We start from the raw sequence: 16,492 nt of genomic DNA, 5'->3' as shown, positions 1-16,492 counted from the left end.
CATAGCAATCAGAACTACAAAAAAGATTTACTGCTGCTGCAAAAGATATTAAGTAAACAATGGCAATGAGAAAAATTCCCAATATAGTTATTATTAAAGACTGCCACAGTAAGGGAAAGCCTCGAAGCACTATGTATACTCTTCATGAGAAACTAACCTGATAACACCCTCCATTATGTTCATTAAATGAAGGATGTGCGAATGCCTCCAGGAGCAGACCTTTATGAATAAAATTGTATCCTAGCAACCTTTCCAACTCATCAATGTCAATGCATTTAATGAGCGATAAATTATTCCTACTTTGTAAGCAAGCTTCTCCTACGAGAGAAGCATCAAAATCAATTTCTATTCCCATCCACTTTAGAAATGCCAAAGCTGCTGGAAAGCCACTGTCTACTAAGTATGCTCCAATCAAAGCCTCCACTACATCTGCAATTGTCTTCATATGTAACAAGTGATGCCGTTTCGTGCACTTTACACTCAAAGAATCCATTTCTGCCATTGCATTATCTCCTTCAAAATAGTGAATTGTCTTCTCCACATCTGGAGTACAAACATTTTTGCAGGGGCGACCAAGAGCAAAATACTGCTTTAGATCAAAATACTCATCTCGGATAAATGCCTGTAATATCAACAATGAATCTCTGCATCAGTATTAGACATGCAAATCCACAGAGGAAGATAGTTAGGAATTACTGATCAATAAACCTGTTCAGATTGTTAAATTTACCGATCAATAAACAGTTAACAAAGATATTGATATTTAACAAAAATAACAGTGAATATATTGGTTTAGGCCCTAGAATAGATTACGTTTTCCTTTTTTGCGTAAGGCATCCACAACACTATTGAACCACTTATATAGGCTGTTTATATAATAGTCAAGCATTTGTGTCATACTAGTAACTAAATATCATGCAAAGCATATGCACTACAGGACCCTCAATTGTATAACTTTAGAGACCATATATATTATATACACAAGAAACTTTGAACGTTCAGGCTCTTTTAATAATGACCAAGTAGATGAAATCTTTCCCTGTCAGCTCATGGGTTTGCATTTGCCTTTTTGCGTGAGGCATCCACAACACTATGGAACCACTTATGTAGGCTGTTTTATATGATAGTCAAGCATTTTTGTCATACTAGTAACTAAATATCATGCAAAGCATATGCACTACAGGACACTCAATCATACAGTTTTAGAGGCCATATATACACAAGAAACTTTGAACGTTCAGGCTCTTTTAATAATGACCAAGTGAATGAAATCTTTCCCTGTCAGCCCATGGAACACAGTTGGGGCTGCCGGAATACAAATTTTCTTCTCTAACTCAAGACAATACGTTGATGTCCTATTTATTAAATAACATAAATATATACTAACAGTCAAGGAAAAACGTCTAGTTCTCAGTTATAAGTACTTGATAATTCCACAATTTATGATAGGCTAACCATATTACATTAATGTCATAACACCATAAATGATTTGAACAGTTGCAGCAATATTGTATACTTGGAAAAGGCTTGGAGATTGTAATAAGTTACAGTAGAGTTGAGGAGTAAAAAAAGCTAGGGTTCGCTCGTTCGGCTCCAAGATGAACACCAGTTTCGCCGCCTCCAAGCCCTCGGCTGCCGGCAGGGCTCTGATCCTCCAGGCAACGAAGAGACTCGAGAGATCTAGGCTGAGAACCAGAAACGTCCATTCCGCTGCAAGATGGCAAGACGGTCACACTTGGCTTGACGGCGCAGCAGGCACAAAAGCACTCGCAGAACTCTCGGCTGAGAGATCTAAGGCAGCCTGGTCCCGATCCCCTGCTTCCACAACGCCTTCACACAGCCCTCGTCGGATTCACGGAGCAGAGACCAAGATTATCAATACAGATCCCTTAGTTATTTTTCCTCAGGCCGTGGCGCGCAGGAAAGAAGGGCCTGTACAGAATGGCTGCATCAATCAATGCATTCGTCGGCCCTCTCCTCAGATCTACAGGGGAAAGGGGCTTTCGGCTCCCTCCTCATCATTCCAGATACAAGTCAAGCCCATTACAGGCAAAACTCTGTTACTATGGGTAAGCCAGATGGATCTAGTGCAGCATCTTAAGCAGACACTGAATAACAAGCTGGGTATCCCCTCTGCAGCGCAACGGCTTCTCCACGAAGGTAAACAACTTGAGGATCTCTACCCCATTTCTTTTTACGGCATTAAGAAAGATGCAACTATTATTTTGACCCTTCGTTTGAGAGGTGGAGCTGCTGGAGAGCCATCCTCAGCTAAAGTTTTCTCATATAAAGATGCAGTCCATGCTAATAAGCCTGACAAGACAGAGCCAACAGCTCAGGCTTTACCCAAGCCTTTCCTGGTTGACAAAGTGGAGGAGGTTCCCTCGGTTGAGGTCTCCTACCCTGAGCTAGCAGACGAAACCCAAAAGTTCGCTGAAAGGGCCATCATATGCAGATTCAATGGGCTTTGGCCACACTCAAAAGATCTTCAGGACTGGATCCATGACAACTGGACACACAGTTGCAAGATCTACTTCTGTGCAAAAGGGTACTTTATAGTGCGGTTTGACAATCTCGAGCACTACGAAACGGCCTTAGAGGAAGGCCCTTGGTTCATGGGGACGGCAGGCCTCTTCCTAACGCCATGGTTCCCAGACTTTGACCCAGCCTCTGCTGTTATTACGAAGGCCCCGGTTTGGATCAGACTTCCAAATCTCCCAATACATCTATGGAGAACAGAAGTATACAGGCAAATAGGCAATGCTTTGGGCAGCTTTCTGATGGGAGATTATCAGAGGGAAATACAAGGCCTCTACACATATGCCAGAATTTGTGTAGAGCTAGATCTAAGCAAGGGTCTGCCAGAGCAAATCATTCTCAAGAACAATGACACTATCTGGACACAGTTTCTAGATTACGAGAATACTGCCTTCCGATGCCGTCACTGTCACCTAACAGGGCACCTTCAGTCCTCCTGCCCATCGCTGACAGCAAGAGCGAAAAAAGGAAACTTTGCAAAGTCCAAACCCAAGCGTTGGGCTCCATGTTCTCCGCAGCCAGCTCGAAACTCCAGCCCTCCAAGTTCGGAGGACGGGGAAAGTGATTCAGAACCGGAACAGGTGCCTCAGCCGATGGATTCACCCATAAAAACTGTGGGGCGCTCCTTCGACTCAGCTATAGTCCAGAAACGTGCCCATGAGACCTCCTCAGAATCAGGAAAGGAACTCCCGTTGAAAGAAAATTCCAGTCTTCAAGTTGTCCTAGCCCACTCCCCCCAAGATGGCTGGACAAAAGTTAGCAAAAGGAAAGGGAAAAAACAATGTGTTGTAGTTTCTGCCCCAATGGGGTAATCAGGCAATCTGTGATTTCTAGTCTTCTGATGTGACTATGAGTTTGTTTCTTTCTTCCGGAACCGAGGTTGATGGGTCCATCATTTCCGGTTTGCCGGTTTTTTGCTTATCCTGATTGTACTATATATTTCACCTAATAGAATTAGTCTTTGCCGAGAAAAAAAAAATATTGTATACTTGAAATTAAAAATTGGTGCATTCCCTAAGGTTGGGCAGAAGACTTAATTCAACACTGCAATCAGTTCTGAAATGAAGACTTAGGTGGCACAAGTTTACCAAGATATTTTCTAACAAGCTTCCACGCACAAGCACGCACAAGTTTGTGTGTGCATCACTTAAAATACACAGATAAATTCTGCCACTTCAATGTTCTTGCTCTAGTTGAATGCTCACCAAAAAACTTACTCAGGGAGCTTCTAGCTTCAAAATAAAATAAAAGGCAACAGATTTATCTCCATTTCCTAAAGGGATTTTTTTCTAGTTGTTGAATCAACTGAGTGTTACTTTCAATGTTCCTATAATGAATTTGGACACTCACCACACATTTTCCAATTGTGGGCATTTTTAAAATGACCAAAAAATGCAGCATAATTTAGAACTTGTACACTGCTGTAGTTTGCACCCATCACTATTACATATGGGTGGATTCATGTTGCACTTGCCATTATTGGAACTGCATTCTTAATACAATTGCATAGCATGTCCTCGTGATCTTGGATGGATACAAAGATCGACTAAGTCCATCATTGAAGGATATGTGCTAAAGAGAGGTCCACCCATTAACGTATTGGTTGAAGATTTGGTCATTGTATCAAAGCTACAAAGTTGTGCAATATCATCAATGAAAATGTCCAGTGCAATGGCCAACTTTGGCGTGCATAAAAGTAGCTACTTAGTGCATGCTTACATACTAGTGGGGCAGTTCCAACACCACAAACCTGTCACACTAATCCAAAGTAAAATTGCACTTAAGAATTTGTTGTGCTACCTTGGCACACACTTTTGGTCATAAAACCCCATAGCCCATTTGTTAATTTTGGTTAACAATGGTATGGTCTATGCTTAGCACAATTACTTCAATGTCCTTTAGCAGCCCAATCACAATTTCCAATTTAGTTTTCCAACAGCAATCACATTGACAGTAACTGTAGATAGAACATGAATAATAAAACGCAGAAGACAAGCCAAGACAAGACGACGCCAGATTTGGTGAATGCCAGGGAAAAACCTCAACATCAAGAAAACCCTTTGATCAGTTCTTACTATTATATCAAAGTTCAGAAGAGAGAGAGTACAAAAGTCAAAATTGACTTGCCAAATCATAGTCGACAAAAGCTCTGTCAAATCTGCAGTCAACAACAGTCAAATTCTACCCTAAGCAGAGAGTCAAAGATTGTCAACGCAGCAGCAAAACATCCCCTTTAAAGCTCGGTCAAAGGAAGTCAAACTCGGCCTCCTTATCTGGTCAAACAGCTGACAAAACAGTCTACTTTCGAGCAGTCAAACCTTGTCAACACATGGAAGAGGCCTGCGGTCAAAGTCTGCAATTGGTCTGTCCTAAATGAACCCAGACTTCCTCAATTTCTGTGTCAGAGAGTACGGCCTGCCCAAACCGAAAACTGCCCAAAAGATCAAACTCAAATTCTGCCCAGAAAGTCAAAGTCAATGGAGGTCTAACTACAGGAGAATTCTGAAATTTTCAGCCCTGTACTTCTATCCTAAAACTTCTCCTCCTTGCCACATGTGTGAGAGAAAAGATATGCCCAATAGCTGTACGAACCAATGAGAGAAGGACAGAGAAGAATGTGTGAGTGAGTGAGGTGACAAATGAGGTTGGAGGTCACTTATATTTATATAAATCATTGAGGGTGACGTGACATGTCGCTTGGGATTCATGAGCCTACATGATGATGTGCCAGATGTGGCCAACCTTAACAATTTGCACATGTGTGGGCTTGACCTCAAAAACATATCTTCCCATGGACCTCATTAGGCATTATGGAACTCATGGACCTCATCAGGCCTCTTAGAGGGCTCTACGACATGTATTATTCAACGTTTGACCTCTTAAGAGGCATATTCTTTTATTTGTGAGCTAGTTTGGTGAATTTGTCACCAAAGGTTAGGATATTAGGACATTATCTTATTTTTGGGCCTCGTGTAGGCCAAGGAGACTAATTCGAACTCCTCTTTAGTGTATAAATACAAGTGAGATGAGTTCATTTGCTCATCATCACTTTGGATTAGATCTCTTCTCTCTCTTGAGAATTTTGCACTTTTTCTTAACGAATGAATTGGAGCTTTATTGATGAATTTTGATGTGTGGATTTGGTCTATCTTATCTTGGAGATTCTCTATTGTCAAATTGTGGATGGTTGGATATATTTTATTATATGTAAGTACATGTTTTTAATGTTATTCTTGTTTTACTTTGTCATATACATTGGACTGGGATTTTCGCTATTCTTAGGGGTAATTGTTGCATGCATTTACTACTTAAAATGTGGAATTTTGTCTCTATTATAACATCTCTTAATGTATGGGCCATGCAATGTGAACGAAATCTCCTAGGGGTAATTCTATCAACTAATTGATCTTGATAAGCCATCACCTTTTGCACATCGAAGTATAAAAGTTGCAAGATTGCTTCTCTTTGACCTAGAGGGCTATCGAAGTAGTCTTGAGGCCTCCTTGACCAAGAACAAAAGGTCCTCATTCATATTTATCATAAGACTCCATTCTCCCAAGACTAAGGCACTGATGTAACAAAAGGTGGTCACCTTAAACCAACTTCTTTCACCTTTTCTTGGGTCTAGCCAAGTTGGGTCACCTAGGGCATCATTTTCCCCACGAAGTAGCCCTCCGAAAAGTTCGATCTCCTAGCTCCTCCTGTGTTGGTGTTTCCTCAAGGACTCCTTCAAATTTGAGGCAATTACGACAATGGAGTTGTGAGAAAAGCCAAACCTTAACTCCGAGATCAAACTTTGCCCTAGCATCCCCAAAGGCTAGTACCTTATTGGATCAAAACAATGCCTTTAAGTAACATAAGAAAAAGACATGCATGTGACATAAGAAAAAGACAAAATAGCATTAAAAGAGCACTTACATGCGAGAACAAGTGCATCCAATCATCATCATATGCCAATACAGAAGCTCCCAGACTAAAAATAAATAGATCCAAACATCAAAATTCATCCATCCATCCAATTTTGTCCTCCAAAAAGAATAGTGAAAATATCACAAGGGAGAATGATCCAATCCAAGTGATGATGATCAAATGATTCCATCACACTCTATTTATACACTTCCTAATGAATTCGATTTAGCTAATTAGGCCTAATTTAGCCCCTAAAATAAAATAATGTGCATAATCACAAAGCCTTTGGTGACAAGCCCACCAAAAAGCTCAATAATGTAAAGGTAAGTCTCTCAAGAGGGTCGAATGATCAAAAAAGTGATATCGTTCGGCCTTTGAGGAGGCTTGATGAAGTCCAAGGGGTGCCTTGATGAAGAAAAGGACTCCAAACATAATGGACAAGGGGTTGGCCCCTTGTTATCCAATCAAGAACTTGTGGTGCTCCCAAGTGGGTGTCGAGGCACAAGGACAACCTCCTGGGTCTCCAAATGGATCAAATATGCCTGTAAACCATCTGTAAGGACTGGAGTGATGATATAAACCCTCCATTGGCATAGGGAGGCATCTTGGAACATCTCGCAAGTGTATGGTGCAACTGTGGAGCCCGTTGGGCAAGATGGACTAGGTGTTGTTAGGATATTCTGACACATAGGAAATAATTAAGTATAGCTTGGTCTAGTGTATAGCTAGGTAAAGTGTGTTTCTTTAGTATGTACTTTTTGTAACTTACAATCTGACAATCACGATATGTTCTAGACATGAAGTAATCTGATGGTTCATTCTCTCCTCGGTATTACCGACACTTGATCTGTGGCTTAACACTTGATTGGTCCATGATCTCCATTTAAAGAACATGGAGGGTCATTTGTTAGGTGACCGTTCATGAGAGAAGCTTATGAAAATTTTCTTTCTTTTACATTAATAAATTGCCTGAAGTGGCCGCGTTGGCTCAGGTCATGGATTGTTTCCCCCTTTGAGGGTTTTAACTTTTAACCACAACAAGAATACTGGTGTACTAATATGTGATCTGTTTGTGAGTGGTGTCCTTTGGTGTTCTATCTAAGGAACTTACCCTGTAAATTCCCCACATCTGAAGTATCTGACTTTGGTTATGTCTTTCTTTTTCCTCTTCTGCCGCCCTGGTTGTCCCGCTGTTGCAAGCGCTGCATCCTCTGCTTCCTCTTTCCTGACTCTGACTCCTTTTCCGCTACTTCCTGCCTTGATTAACTGCCTGATCTCTTCCTATCAAAGAGCTGCCCACATCCCCTCCCAACTGAGGAGAGAAGCCTTGCCCAAGATGCTCTGGACAAAGGTCTCCTAGTGTTCAGTGACTGCATTCATGGCAGTCTTGACCATGAACTCGAGATCTGGTGTAGACCCCATAGAAGTAAGTTGGTCTCAAATCCCTTGCAACATGAGAAGGAAGGGATCGATTTCTTCTCCCTACTGCATCTTTAGTTGGTTCTCAAGCAACTTCTTCCATTGGACAGAAGTTCCCTCATACAAGGTGGTCAAGGCCTCCCACATCTCCCTTGTTGTTTCCTTTTCAGCAATATGTGGGACCACATGATCCTTGACCCCGTCCAAGATCATGCACTTCGCCTTTGCTTGAGCCTCCTCGTATTTCTTGAGAGGATCAGCATCGACCGACACAGCCACCACTTTCAAGGCATAATCCTTGATGTGATTCTTGTCCAAGACTGCCAAAATCTTGGCCTTCTAAATGACAAAGTTGGATGCTCCATCCAATCTGTCCTGATCCCTTGGTCCATTAACTGCCATCTCTTCTCAAACAAGTATAGAACAGGCTCTCTTCTCCCTCTCTCGTTGTTGCCCAGCAAGACTCGAATCTGGATTTCTTTGGCGCTAGAAATCCTTTAAGGAACAAGTTCCCTCTAGACTCCCTTAGAGTCCTAATTTCCTTCACAGAAATCCTCTTGCTAAATACTATCGAATCACCCCTTCTCCAATTCTCCTTTGTTGTTGCTCAGCAACCGGGACCTAGACTTCTTTGGCAAGAAATTTGTTAAGGCAGTGACTCCCTCTACCTCGACTTCATCTCCACAGACATTGCTCTGCAACAACAACAACAGCGTCCCACCAACACCACAGATCGAATTTTCACTGCTCCTTCTACCCCACCAATTGACTAATCTGAGCCCTTCAAGCTCTGCACTAGCCCAAAGAGTTGACATAGTCACTGCATCAGCTCCTCTCAGCTACTATGTCTCCTCCTCCTGGCTTAGAAAGCTGACGCAGGCACTACATGATCCTCTGCGTCACCTTTTCTGCACTGCGTCACACTTCCTCTGCGTTCTTTGGCTTTGGAACAGCGCTATCACTCGGGATAGCTACCTCTCTGTAGCAGATTTGCTGGATCTCCTCACTGATGGCTTCCGTATCCTATGATCTGCAATGCTCTGATACCATGTGAAAATTTCTGAATCTAGACACAAAAATCCTACTACAGTTACAGGTTTAGCATCTCCTACTTGTTATTTCATTTAACAAGTTACTTAATTTATAAACAGTGATGAAAAACACTATTGCAGACTACACTACCATACAAATCATAAACTGAAACAGTAGATGAGACAAACACACAAGGGACACCGGTATTTTTGGACCACACGTCCCCGGAAAAACCCAATGTGGGAAAACCTGTGCAGTAGATAGATGGTTTGTATTATTAAGCAAGCAGAATCTGAGTACAACAGGTTGCCTCTCACACCGGCTAACCTTTCTGAGAAATCACGGCAGCAAGAAATACATACGAGGGTTTACCTCATTCTCCAAGTCACAACTAATCCACTAAGTGCCTGACTCTGGAAAACACTATGAAATCCCAGCGCAGTCACTACTTGGGCCAGCGTCTTTCCTCTAGGACACTGTGTCACCCCTTCTGCTGGATCGATTCGCTGGAGGAAGACTGTTGTTCAGCCCTCTCGACTCAGAACCTCGCTTCTCTCACAAAATCTCGGACTTTTGACGAATACTCTACACTGCCACTGCAAGAGACCCTGCTAACCTGCATCAGCACTGCGTGAGCCCCTTCCTGGGCTACGTAGGCCAGTGCGCTGCCTCTCTAATGTTACTCCTGCCTCTCTATCACATACTCTTTGGCTCGGAACTCCTTTCCGATCCAAATCTCTACTTATGCCCCTCTCACTGCAACTCAGATCACTAGTTCAATTTTCTCAACAAACCACACCCCATAAAAATCGAACTAATTTGATCATTTGGTGTATCTCCAACTGACCGTCAAGCCTCCTCTTATACTTTTCCTATTGATGAATCAATGGTCGAGATTGAGTCCCTAATCAACAGCTAAGATTAAAACAGACTTGATCCTCGTCCCTTAGAAGCTTCTCACCCATATTTTTATTAATATCCATTAATATTTTTATTTTCCTAAGTTTAGACTTATGAGCCCCATTAAAAAAATTAATTATTTTAATAACTCACAATTCGGGTGGAATTTCTCTAAACAATTTCTGGGTCTTGGAGATCATATGTATTCTAGCCCCTCCACAAAATTTCGGAGCTAGAGCACATTCTATGCTACCTAAAATCAACAGCATGCCCTTCCATAATGGGCTTTAGAAGGTACAGGTGTCTCCAAGTTCAAGAAGAAGGCTAACCAAGGGTTGTATTACGTGGTTCCAACCTCTTAGGCGAGTGACATGTCAATGTACATCCATTAAATGGCAGGTGGCATGTGATATAATGATGGAACGAAGTGGGGCATCAAGGGAAGGCTCCAAGCCACATGCCACAATACAAGGGTAGCTATACTGAGGGAAGCTCACACTTAGTGTATGAATGTAGGAGGGAGCAATCGTGGTACATGAGTTTACCCTGGCCTTTGTTTTTCCACCCTTCATATGCCTTTTGTCTTTTATTGAATTTTATTTTGTAACTGCTCAGGGCTCTAGGGGATGAGAGCATGAAGTGCAAGATATAGCAGTGAATACCCCTTTAGGGTTGGGCAGTTCATTGTACACCAATGGTTGGGACAATCAAGGGTTCCTTAGTGATGTAGGGGGCTCATATAAGGGGCCCTAGGAACTAGGGTGATGGCTATGATGATATGAGTAGAGCTCATGATGGCTTTTTCCCACGTGCTAAATTTGTATGTCCTGACCATCTTTTGCATTTTATGGTACATTTCCTGATGAGAATGGCCAAATTATGCTTTTAACTTTCTTTCCAGCTGCATCAACCGTTGGGGTATTGTTCTAAGCCTAACCCAAAGTGTGACAAGGGGAGGAGGAGGCTAACTCCTTGTGGACCCAATGAACAAATGTGGACTCCGATGGGAAATATGTGAAAAGGGATTATAAAGGGAAATGAGGCCATGCAACCAAAGCTAGGATTTCCCATGTAGTGGCACCCCTAAAGCGAGTAGCCCTTGAAAGAGATCCCACAAGACTAGGATACAAGGTTAACCACCAAATTGGACAAGGGAACAAGAGTACAAACCAAGCCCATTCTTTCTGTCAAATTCCCCCACTAATCGATGTCCAAGAGTTTCCATGATAAGTAAGCAAAGATACCCAACTACATAATGAAAAGGCATACATTCGGGGTTGGAAGGCCCACCTTCAAACATATGGACATAAAAGATGGGTGACGAATCAAATGGCTTGCACAAGTGGAGGAGATGGTGGCACATTGCGCTATCTGGTAGCTATGAGGGGTTGTTGGCTACCTGTTGAGGACCATCTGGGAGAAAATTTCTCCTATGGGTGTCACCCACCAGTGGTGGGTAACAGTACTTACAAGATGACAAGAGATGGACATATCCAACCATAGAAAAAGATGTAGCGCCGAGAGAGATCGAAAATTTAGCTTCCAAAGATATCGAAATGCATCAAAGAATCTCCGAGTAGCATCCAAGAGAAAAAGTGTGAAATTCTTCTACAAGAGAAAAGATCCAAGTGATCATGATGCTCTTTCACAATGAGAGCTAGTTCTATTTACATGTGTCTCTCCTAATTAGATTTAGCCTAGTAAGCCCCAACAATTATAAAATAATGTGTGAATTGAAAATCTTGGTGACAAGCCCACCAAGTATCTCCAAAAATTTTGAATAAGCCATCCAATAGTAGGCCAAAATGATGACGTCATCATGAAATGAGGTCGTTGGAAGGCCACGTTAAGTCCTCAAAGTGCCAAAATGAGAGAGAGGACTCCATAAATGATGCATAAGGGGATGGCCCCTTGATGTCCATGTAAGTCATCATGTGGTGCTCCCAAGTGGCTCTCGGACACAAACACTGGTCTCATGGGTCTCCTAATGAAAAATAAGCATAAAGACTACTCCAAATGAGGCCATTAATGATGGTGCTTGCCCTCCCATGTCTCGAGGGTGAAACAATCCTCCTTTGGGTCTTGGATAAGCTGTCAAACCGTGTACACTGCTGAGCCGGTTAGGGCAATGCTGGTCCAAGTGCATCATCTCACGAATAGTGTGGGGCAATGAAAAAATTGTTGCAAGTGTTGCGGGTGCCCATGAGATGAGATAATGCTCTATCACATGATGGAGTCCCATGGATCTCAAGGCATCCCCTACAAGTTTCAATATGATCCTTAAGTGGGCTTGAACCCCAGTTAAGTTGCCCAGCTCATGATAAAACCACCTACCAATTACATATAAGATCCAATGTGTCTCCTCGCCTTCAGGTATAATAATTCATTAGTGCATCTAAGTGAACCAAGCTTGTTAGTCAAGGGCACAAAAGAGACTTCATAATGGGCTTCTCTTCCAAATTTGGGGCTTTGAGCATGTAATAGTGTTACCTCCCTAGGTAGAAATGGCTAATAAACAACCCTATTAGGTGTTTCGCTCCCCTAAAGGGAAAGACATGCCCAAGGTACATCCTTCAAGTGATAGGTGTCATGTGGATGATGATGAAGTGGATTGGGAAACAGGGGTCTCAGTGGCAAATGCCATGGGTTCAAGGGTGGTAATGATGAGGGATGTCCACACATTTGGGTGAATAGATGTAGGAGGGAGCAATCATGGTACATGAGTTACCCCGACCTTTGTTTTCCACCCTTCTTCATTTTCCTTTTGCCATTTCTTGATTTTTCTATTATTATACCAATGCTCCACGAGAACGCGTCCCCTAGGGTTGGATGCACGCACCCCTCCCAGCCAGGATGAGAGGTCTACTGGGGGTTTGTTTCCCCACGCACCCTTTTTGGGGAGTCTCAGGGAGACGCAAGGGGGTGCGTTTCCCAACTGTGGCAATCTAGACTCCTCCCTAAAAAGGGTGCATCTCAGCATCCCCCTTCAAAAGAGGTGCTTTTGGGCATCCCCCCTTAAATTTGTCTAATAAGACCCAAATTAAAAAATCAAAAATCAAAACAATTAAAAAAATTTAAAATTAAAAACAAATAAAACAAAAAAATATTAAATAAGTAAAAGCTAGGTTGAAGAAAATGAAACTTAAAACTTAATCAAAACATTCATTCCTCATTTCAACTTTCATTTCTCGACTTGCTGAATACGCTGAAGTCGTCGCCGAGCCATCCTCCTGCCACCGCTGAGACTTGTCGAGAGTTGACGCCACTTGCTCCAGCCTCGACCCCTGCAACACTTTCTCCAATCCGCAACTCGACCTCGCTACTTTGCACGTGTGTCGTCGACCTGTGCCCACTGCTGTCGACTTGATCCTTTGCCATCGTCGACCTGCTCCTTTGCGTCAACATGTGTCGTCGTCCTCCAACTTGTGCCACACTACCATCATCGTCAACGTGACCTGTGTCGTGACATTGTGGCCTGTCAACCTCCTCACTGAGATTTTGTCGTCGACCTGCGATTGTGTCGTCGACCTCCTCATTCTTGCTCTTGCTCTCCTGGAGGCTGTTGTCGACCTCCAAGTAAACTTAAATTGTTTTTTAAAAATTATTTTTTTTGTTGAACAGTGAACAGTAGTGTAGTTTTTAAATTTAGTTTAAAAAAATGTTGAACAGTGAACAGCGAACAGTACTGTAATTTTTAGCTTTTGTTTTTAATTTTTTTTAATTATATTCTATAATGTTTAATCATAATGTTTTAAATTTTTTAAATTTTAATAATTTTTAAATTTAATGAAAACACAGTGAATTGTTCACTGTAATTTAATTTATTTATTTTTGTGTTTACTAATGTTTCAGTTTTTAAATTTTAATAATTTAAATTTAATTCTAGAAGATTTGCATTGTAAATTTTAATTTACAAGATGAGAATTTTATTTATTTTTAAAACCCTTCCTACAAAGCAGAAAAACAAAATAAATTGCAAAATAAATTAAAACACAACAAGCTGCAAGTGTAAAATCACTGATTACAACAACATGAACAGCCACAGTGCCACTGATAGTGATAGTGATTATGACCTTCAAACAGAAAGTCCTCTTGGATCTGAAATCCCATCAACAATGAATGAAACCCATGACAGCAATGCAGCTAGTGTTTCTCTCAATGCAACTGCAACCCCGTCAAAGTCATTGGCAGAATATGCAAATGGGACATTTAATCCAAGAAAACCTCTTTTGTTATATGTTACCAAAATGGCTGACTCTTCAACTCAACCAAAACCAAGAAAACAAAGAAGTGGGACACACCATTGGAAATGCAATGTTTGTGGTCATTCTTGGGTTGAGAGTTATAGTCGTATTAAGATGCATATTTTGGGTGTAGGTGGCAAAGGGGTTCATATATGTACAAAATTAACCTTGTTGCAAAAATCAGAGCTCTTGAGGATGCAAATGGCAGCAGATGCAAAGGGCACCTTCTCAAGTAAAAATGTCATGGCCCAAGCTCACCAAAATATTGATGAAGCCACAAGCTCCAAAAGAAAATTAAAACAAATGAAAAATATGCCTGTTGGAACTAAGGGTTCTCGTTCTTGTGCAGTGGGACCAACTCTTACAGGGATGTATGGTAAGTTGAACCGTGATGATACAAATGATGCCATTGGAAAATTTCTTTTTGCCAATGGCATTCCTTTCCATGTTAGTCATTCTCCTTACTACAAGGAGATGGTCAAGGCAATTGCAATAGTAGGACCCTCATATGTGCCCCCAAGTGAACATAAGTTGAGGACAGTGATATTAGAAAGGCAAGTGGCCAATATTAATGTGCAAAAGGAAAATCTGAGGCAGACATGGGTGAGGGAAGGTTTTTCTATCATTATGGATGGGTGGACAGACATTGCCAAGCGTCCACTTATCAACATCATAGTTACTTGCCGAGAGGGGCCCTTTTTTCTTAGAGCTATTGATTGTTCTGGAAAGTGCAAAGATGCAACTTTCCAGGTTGAGCTTCTTCGTGATGCTATAGAGGAGCTTAGATCTACAAATGTTGTACAGGTTGTGACAGATGCAGCAGCAGTGTGTATATCAGCAGGATTAAAGATTCAAAGTAAATACAGGCATATTTTCTATACCCCTTGTTGTGTGCATGCACTCAATAATGCATTGAAAGACATTGGCAAAATTGAGTGGGTATCTAACTTGGTGACAGCTGCAAGAAATGTGCAGATGTTTATTTGCAATCACCATACCTCTTTAGCCATGTACAAGTCTAATGTGAGGAAGGAATTCCTCAAGCCTATTGATACCAGATATGCTAGTTATTTTCTTTTATTAGAGAGGATGTTGGAGGTGCAGTCAACATTGCAGGCGATGGTTGTGACTCCAGATTCGAACAGATGGGCAGAATCCAAGACAAAGGAAGGAAAGAGAGTCAAGATTCAAATATTGGATAATGATTGGTGGACAAATTGTGGTTATTTGGTGTCACTTTTACGTCTTGTAGTTGAGGTCATTCGCTACATTGACACAGATTCTCCTACTCTTGGAGAAATATATGAGACTTTTGATAGTATGTTGGATCAAGTAAGGGTGGCCATTCATGAGAAAGATCCTTCCTTAAAGTTCTATACGACCCAAATTCAACCCATTATAAAGCGTAGGTGGGATCGAATGAATACACCTTTGCACATAGTAGCATATGCACTCAACCCAAAATGGTATGTGGCAAGGACTGGTAGAATTCTTCCCATTGAAGATCTAGAGGTCAAAAAGGGATTTCGAGTTGCCATTACAAAGATGTATAGTTCAGAAGAAGGGAGAACAATTAGGAGACAGTGGATGCAATTTGCAAGTCTCAGTGGTCCCTTCAACAAGCATGATGCAAGGGAAGATCGCAATGATTTAGGCCAGACTGACCCCATTGGTTGGTGGACCATGCATGGGGATGATGTTGCAGAGATCCAACAACTTGCTATTCGCTTATTGTCTCAGATTGCTAGTTCCTCTGAGGCAGAGAGGAATTGGTCCACATATAGCTTCATCCACTCTATCAAGAGGAACAGACTTTCCTCTAGGAGAGCAGAGAGCCTAGTTGCAATGCACAGTTCTCTACATCTTGCACATAGGAAGACACTAGAGTATCGGAAGGGACCAGCAAAACGATGGGATGTGGATCCAAAGGATAGTGCACAGATAGATGATGAGGATGGACCAGATGAGCTGCAACATGGTTTGGTTGGAGTTTCGTTGGTTACTCAAGAGAGTGACTCTGACTCAAACACTGACATTCCCATTGATGGTCCTGATGACTTCATGCAGCAGATGGATGTAGAGGACCAATCATTGAGATTGAGTCCTTGATGTTGATTTATCATTTTATTTTCAGTGCTCATTATCCATTTTTACTTTTCAGTTTTAACTTTTGAGTTGTGACACTAGATATTGATGACTTGACTCTTCACTCTTAGCTATTTTTGAGCTTGAAACTTTGAGTTATATAAATTTAGTGTTCAAACTTCAGTATCTAGTATATAGTATATAATAAACTGTAAAAGTATGTTTTGCTTTTTATTTAGATTCTAGAATGATGAATGATGAATTTAATTTTTAAATCAATGTAGATTGTAGAATGATGAATGATATGGATCAATGTATTTGAATATTTCATTATTGATTTTTAAATTTTTTTATCGAATTTCATG

The 16,492-nt window shown here is 41.4% G+C and overlaps 1 protein-coding gene across 1 annotated transcript in view; it reads right to left on the bottom strand.

The window, feature by feature from the left end:
- The window catches only part of LOC149145064 (endoribonuclease Dicer homolog 4-like), a 303,060-nt gene that overhangs the window by 53,143 nt on the left and 233,425 nt on the right, over positions 1-16,492 (bottom strand). Inside the window, 1 exon segment of the mRNA XM_089448258.1 lies at positions 158-622. Coding sequence (XP_089304384.1) covers positions 158-622 — 465 coding nt within the window.

The sequence above is a fragment of the Pinus tabuliformis genome, chromosome X, assembly GCF_031772625.1.
Source record: "Pinus tabuliformis cultivar Carrire ecotype Pingquan chromosome X, CPIR1, whole genome shotgun sequence".
Classification (NCBI taxonomy): domain Eukaryota; kingdom Viridiplantae; phylum Streptophyta; class Pinopsida; order Pinales; family Pinaceae; genus Pinus; species Pinus tabuliformis.
The sequence above is the reverse complement of the archived record's forward strand: the minus strand, read 5'-3'. Positions and strand labels throughout refer to the sequence as shown.